The sequence below is a fragment of the Populus euphratica genome, unplaced genomic scaffold, assembly GCF_000495115.2.
Source record: "Populus euphratica unplaced genomic scaffold, PopEup_1.0 scaffold23.1, whole genome shotgun sequence".
Lineage (NCBI taxonomy): Eukaryota > Viridiplantae > Streptophyta > Magnoliopsida > Malpighiales > Salicaceae > Populus > Populus euphratica.
In genome coordinates this window covers 628145-635089 of record NW_011499892.1, presented here as the reverse complement: position 1 = coordinate 635089, position 6945 = coordinate 628145, and the positions used below count along the sequence as shown (strand labels likewise).

General features: G+C 36.4%; 1 protein-coding gene across 3 annotated transcripts; it reads left to right on the top strand.

The window, feature by feature from the left end:
• The first annotated feature begins 420 nt into the window (after positions 1–420).
• Positions 421–5429, top strand: LOC105131394 (protein TIFY 4A-like). 3 transcript variants are annotated; one of them, XR_843421.1, is made up of 10 exons: positions 423–759; positions 856–1007; positions 1167–1342; positions 2416–2506; positions 2587–2749; positions 2977–3042; positions 3514–3571; positions 3671–3882; positions 4589–4734; positions 4953–5429. XR_843421.1 is itself a non-coding variant. In XM_011034341.1 (9 exons), exons 1-9 carry the CDS (start codon positions 642–644, stop codon positions 4603–4605), a joined length of 1053 nt encoding a protein of 350 aa, XP_011032643.1. In that variant the 5' UTR covers positions 423–641; the 3' UTR covers positions 4606–4812. The 3 variants fall into 3 exon arrangements, 2 of the variants coding, with proteins under 2 accessions (XP_011032644.1, XP_011032643.1); XM_011034341.1 differs by lacking the exon at positions 4953–5429 and having other exon boundaries at positions 4589–4812; XM_011034342.1 differs by lacking the exons at positions 4589–4734; positions 4953–5429 and having other exon boundaries at positions 421–759; positions 3665–3756.
• Positions 5430–6945: the final 1516 nt, after the last annotated feature.

Here is a 6945-nt window from a genome sequence, read left to right as displayed (position 1 = left end):
TCGTTACTTCAATAGCACATTTATGTTTCTTGTACCTTGAAACATTAATAAAATGTAAACTAAGAGACAAGGTGAAGTCTCAAGGTTTTTGAAAAATACTGTTAGAAAGGGCTTTTCTTCTTCTTCTGTTGTTTTCTGTCCACGGATGTTGAATTATTAATGTTAAAGTTTTCTTGCTAATATTAACGTTAATGGCGGTCTTAATTATTAATCTTGACGGTCATGTTAAAGATTCTGATAAATTCTCTACAAATAAAATATGGTTGGACTAGTTTGAAATCCCGAGGAGTAACTTTTACTGCCGTAAATATGCGATAGGTGGGGGCAATGGTAAAAAGGCATACCATGTTACGTGGCGACTTGGGGTAGCAGTACATCGATGACACGAATAAATAATAAATCAAATCAAATTTAATTTAAAATCCCCTTTAAAAATAAAGTTGGAGAGTGAGACGCCGCGACAGAAACGCCTCCCCTCTACCTCCACGCATCTCTCACTCTCCTGCCCATTCTCCCAAAACCTTGTCACCCCTTGAAGTACAACATATTCACCAAAATACCACTTGAAAGTGTAAAATCTCACTAAGTCCTCCATCCGTGCAAGCTCCGGTGACCGATCACCGGACCCAAAATCAAACACCATGCAGCCGGGAGAGACAGTTTTCCGGTCGGCTCTGGACAAACCGCTACACCAGCTAACGGAAGATGATATTTCTCAGCTCACTCGCGAAGATTGCCGCCGTTACCTCAAAGAAAAAGGTCTCTCTAGCTTACGTATAGCAGTAGCTAGTCATTGTTTCTGAGTTTTCTGTCGTTTTAACCCGTGTTGGTGGTGGTGTCCGTACAAAAAAATAGGTATGAGAAGGCCGTCGTGGAACAAATCGCAGGCAATACAGCAAGTGATTTCACTCAAAACACTCCTCGAAGCGACGCCGGAGACTGAATCTCCAAGGCGACGACTCTACATTCCCCGCCCTCCTCCTCATCCTCCTGATAAGACTCCTCGTGTGCGTCTCTCTGCCGTTAAACCCTCTGTCTTTCCTTTTCCTATTTTATTTTTATTAAATAAATGAAAAGGTTAAGGACTGCTTTACTTTATCTTCTTCTTCTTCGTCGTCTTCTTCTTTTTTTTAATTATAATTAGAATATATAATGTGTATTTGTAGGTCCCTCCAAATTCCTCTGTTTCAGAGAGGGGAGCAAGTGCTGAAACGCCGATCTCGGTGCCAGCCGAGGAGCCAGTTCCGTGCCGGCAACATGATCCTTCAAATCCCGATGTTCCTGCCGATCCTCTGCCTCCTGTCCATGCCGCCGTCACCGAGAATGCATCGGTTTCTCCGAGGTTGTTCCTTCTTTTGTTTATGCTAGTAATGCATAAGACAGCCTTGTTATTGTTGTTTTTTTTTTCTTTTAAAAAAATCCTTACTGCGGGCAAAAACTTATTATTGATTTTGTTAGTCATGTTAGTGATGATGATTACCTTATTATTGATTTTGTTAGTCAAGTAAGTGATGATGATTACACTGCCAACGCCGGCATGTTTGACTCAAATGTGGATAGTGTGTGCTTGCTTTTGGTGTGGATTAATATGTATTGTTCTAGACCATGATGGGCAGTCAAAAACAGTGTTTCAACTGTTGACTTTGTTTGGCGCTATAATGTTTGTATAATCCTGCTTGTTAGTTTTTGGTTACGTGTGGGGTGTTTTATTGCATTTTTACTGTTGTCGAGAAGTAAAATGTAGTTATGTTTGTTTGTGTCTTGGCTAAAGTTGAAAGCATGATGATTCAAATCGGTTTGAACTTAGAAAATTATTGGGTTTCCGTGTCGTCTTCATCAACATTTCTTTTTTCTGATAAAATTACTTTGTTCTGTGCATAGCATGTTATTGTAAGCCACCATTTGAGCGGAAGAGCTGAATTAACATGCTTGATAAAGGGTGTTGGCGCTAAACATGGTGATCATAGAACTAGACATCTTAATTGTATAGGTTTTTTTTGAAAGTTTGAGCTATCAGTTGGAGACTATTCTGATGTCAGATTAGAATAGTTAGGGATGAGACTCTTTTATGAAGTCTGCATGCCAGCACATGCCATTATTTCGGCATATAGTCTGCAGACAATTTTTTGCCAGCATTGTAGGAGAATATATTATCTAGCTGATAGATCTATTGACGTAGCTTTTAGCTAGATGCTGTTCTGGCTAGGACTAAGAGGATCTTCTCCGTTGTCTATTGTGGTGTTTTGAAGAAATCTTCATGTTCCGAATTATGATTTAAGTAATGCTAGCTGACTCTCACACAACTAGCATTACTGTGGAGTATTATTTTAATCTCCTGGATGATACTTCTCTATGTTGTGGTAAAAACCAGTAGCTGAAGTTCAACAAACTGAAAAATCTGTTTTAATATGTCAGAACTACAGGCATGGCAAAAGAATCAGCAGGACAGATGACAATTTTTTACTGTGGGAAGGTAAACGTCTATGATGATGTACCGAGAGACAAGGTGATGAAAGCTCTTTCTTTTCTGTAAATACGGTGCAGTGTATATAAAGTACATTGGCCTTCTAAAGTGATTGTTTGCAGGCGCAAGCAATAATGCATCTTGCTTCAAGCCCATTTGCTCCACCTCAGGATGCTTCTTCAGATGTAATTCCGACATTAAGGCCTTTACAATGCCAGTTAGAAACTCCAGGTGTCAAAGCTGCTCCAAATTCAATTGTGGCGAACTTTGCAACCCTGCCAACAGGTTGGTTATTGAGTAGTATTAAGGTGTTTTTTAGATGCTATAGATTACTGTTATGTTTGCAAGTCAAATCCTACGTGAGTTCAGTTTCATTTCCTTATGAATTTCAGGGCTCCACACACCCGTGCACACAAATTAAAGCTTTGTTTTTATATTATTGGATAAATGGCAATCATTTTCATCCAGAAGCGCAAACCTTTATTAACTAGTTGTCATGCTTATACTTTAAGTGAAAGGGGCAGATAGTGGTCAGCTTCTCTTGGAAGAAAGCAACATAGCTCGTGAAGACAACCTAGGTAAATACTCAAACTAGTCATCTTATAAAAAAGTCCTGTTTGTTTGATTGGTAGATCTCTATCACACCTTTTTTCACAAACTCTTACTCATATATTGCCACGTTAAGCATCTTAATCATAGTCTTGCCTTATTGATTTGATTCAAATTTTTAAGTAAAATCTCTTCACATTTTGTGGCACATCTTTCTGAACTTATTTATGTTCCATCATACTTATGTGTGGAAACAAGAACCCCATCCCAATTCATTATGTGAGATGTTATTGAAACTTCAATTCCCTGTGTAATTTCAACGCTTGTTGATGGTAGCACCATCTTATCATGTCGGCATTGGGTTGATTCTCCTTTCCTTTTCTAATCTGCCTCCTTGGTTTAGCGTTTAATAATTAATGACATCGCCCCATTTTCCTTCAGTATGATAGCCACTCTTCTCTTCCTTATCTTCTTCCTTTTTTCCTTTCAAAATTTTTTAGAAGGCTCTACAAGCAGAAAAGCATCCTTACAAAGATATTTTGAGAAGAAGAAAGACAGGTATCATAAATTGTTCATATACTTTTCATTGCAACAAAATAAATGTACAAGCAGTCTATTTTTCTTTGTTATTTGGTGCTCATACCCTGTTAGGTGAAGGTTCAAGAACAAGAGAAAGGTGGCGGTGCCTTCTGCTAGCTTAGACATCTACTTAAGCCATCTGGTTGGAGATCAAATCTTAAATGATCATTGGAACCTAAATGATGCCTGCTCTCCTTCCCAACCCAGGCCTCCCCAAACGCCTAACCGATGCAACTCTGTTGACAATGTAGCAAAAAATGGCATCCTCAAAGCTGACCTTAACAACAAAGGTGATGCAGATTTATCTTGTTGTCTTGACTTGAGTTCCAAGCAGATTAACGCGTGGTGCTTATGCTTGGAATGTTGAAGATCTGTTTCTTTTTTTTTAGCAAATTAACACTATATAACAAAAATTGTGACCTGAATACAAATATCTGCCCTGACTCTCAGTGTTGAGGAAAAAATGTGTCCTGCTGTGTTCTGATTACTAATCTGAAACTGCATTGCCTATCAAAACTCTTAGAAAATATGACATACACTGTCCCATTAAATTATTTGGTCACTCCTGTCATGTTAGCTTTTGATTCTCTCACTTGGAAAGATATTATGCTTGATGTAGAGTTAGCCACACCTGTTATGAACAATCTCGCTGTACATTCACTCTGATAATCTCAAAAAGTTGCCCCTGTTAACCATGACATCTTATTCTAGGATCTGCACAAAAGATTTTTCTGCAATTCAACTTGTGGTTCTTTACTTGAAGTGTCGATTGGAAAAGATGCAGCATATTGTTGTGTTTTTGAAAATACATGTTAACTGAAAGAAACAGAAAAGAATTGCTAGCGCCTGGATGCACTAATCTTTTTATCAGACGAGCATTACTCTATAGACAATTGAGTGTTTTTTTAATATATATTGCATTCGTAATGTGAAATCATTGTCCTGGTGTTAATTCATAAGCTATTTGACTGATGAGTTCTGATTGTGGTGTTACAGATGTCTCAGAAATCTGAATTCTGAATACTTGTAGGATGAATCTGTTGCACAGCATGCGGTTTCTTCTTTTGAGCAAGGAATCTCATCGATCGCTATCCGATGAGCCATTTTGATATCAATCGAGGCAGTAGAGTTTGTACTATAAGGTAAATAGCTTGTTGTAGTAACTGCGGCCATTTTAAAGTTATTAATGAGGAAACAAATTGGAAGAGAAGATCTATCAACCCTTGTCCACCCTTGCATGTATCCATTTTAAAGTGTCTGAGCCTGCAAGACTTGATCAGCTATGAGCTGTGGCAAAATATACACATAACATGGAGTTTGAATTGATGCCTAAAGATTGGCATCTGGTCCTGATTTACAGATTAGACGAATTAAAGTATTGAGGCATGAAGGGAACGCGAAACTGGGACGTCAAGTCCGCCCATCATATCACCTTGAGGGAAGATTTTGAGTGGTTGTGAAGAGGACCCATGAATGACCCGAAGGTAGGGCATTTGGATAAGTGAAAGGGATGTTCTGGTTAACAAATGTGACTGGATTGGCGACCATTTGGCCTAGCGAGTGAAGACGATGTATGCTTTTGGATGATCATTAAGGCAAACGAATCTAAACCCACCTCGCACTGCCCCCACGATTTGTCTAAATTTCAACCATTGTGGCAAATCCAGAATAATTCCTAGGTGATGTCCCCACCACTCCGTGGCATTTTCGCACCCTACTATTTAGCCTTTTTCCCTTTCATTCTTTCTTTTTTCATTTTTTCCTGTTTAACACTTGATGATACGTGCATGACACTTGATATAATTAATCGGTGGTGGGGGTCAATTATTTCCTTAAAGTTACCCAATGGTGATATTATTAGCATTTGAATTTTCTGTGCGCGTCACTCCTTGCCAATCCACTACACCACTGGGGCTCCCTCTTCTCTTGATTGCGTGTTTGTTGTTTCCAGGGCATCCCGTTTAAGTTATTGTTGTTGACGATAAAAATAATTTTTTAAAAATAAAAAATATATTATTTTAATATATTTTAAGTAAAAATCATTTTAAAATTCAATCGATATGCTTTCGAATATCATTTGATCATGTCATATCCTTTTCTTCTTTTGTGTCACTTCTACCGTTTGGTGGCTATTATTTAAATTAACGTAGGCTCGAGATATTGAGATTGAAGTATACGATAATGCAAAGGTTTCTATAAGGGCTAGGATTTGATTATTTGGAGATGACATAAAGCTGTTGCATTAGCTTGTTAAAAAAAGATATTAATTTATCTGGGAGGGTGGTTGTGGGTAGTTTTTAAAGTGTTTTTTTGTTTAAAAATATATTAAAATTATTTTTTTATTTTTTAAAAGTTATTTTTTATATTAGTACATAGCAACACCAAAAAAATATTAATTTAAAAAAAAAAATTTCTTTAAAAATATCTTCTAAAACATAAAAACAAACACTTGTACTGTTATTTTCATTCAGACAAAAATAATAAATATTTTGATCTTTTAAAACTCTACCAGCTGAGAATAGATGAGAATATTTACCTGAGAGTAGAATTAAAACAAAAACAATAGGAGGAGTTAACTGAAATGCTTACTGGTAAACCCACAATTACAAGCCACAGAACAGGATTGGGGTTGGGCAGTTGGCATTCAACGACCAATCAAATCGTAGCAGTATAAGAGAAGAGAAGAGAAGTGGGGGATAGTGTGGTTTGCCACTCTCCAGTTGTAAGAAGGAGCATGTGCTGGTGATTGTTTCTTAATTCCAACGGGAGACTCTTCGATGTAAACCGCTCGTACCTACGTTTACAACAATTACGAGGAGGTATTAGCTTTCCCTTAAGCACAGTCCAACTTCCTGAGTTAACTCGGAAAATTTGTAACTTGATTTGAATTGAAAAGGATACACTTGTCCAAATTATTACATGATTTGGTTTATCAATCAAACAGGACTGAGCCAGTATTAAGAATTTTATTAAAAAACAAAACGACCTTGTTTTTATTAAATCTAGTATTGTGAGTGGAAAAATAATCCTAATTATTTTATGATTTAATTATTTTTAAAATATATTATAGGATGATTTAGTGTATAAACCAGGCACAACAAAGTTAGAATAATTAAACCATAATTTTAAAAATTAAAAAGATTAAACATAAAAATAACTAAATTACATAATAAGTAAAATCCTAGATTGATTTCAAATTGAATCTAGCACTAGCTGTGAACATTCAACAAAAGAATCCTTATTATTTTGAAAAATTAGTATGAGAAAACGATAAATATTATATTTTAAAATAATTTTTATTTGAAAATATATTAAATAACATATTTTTTTTATTTTTTAAAATTTATTTTTAA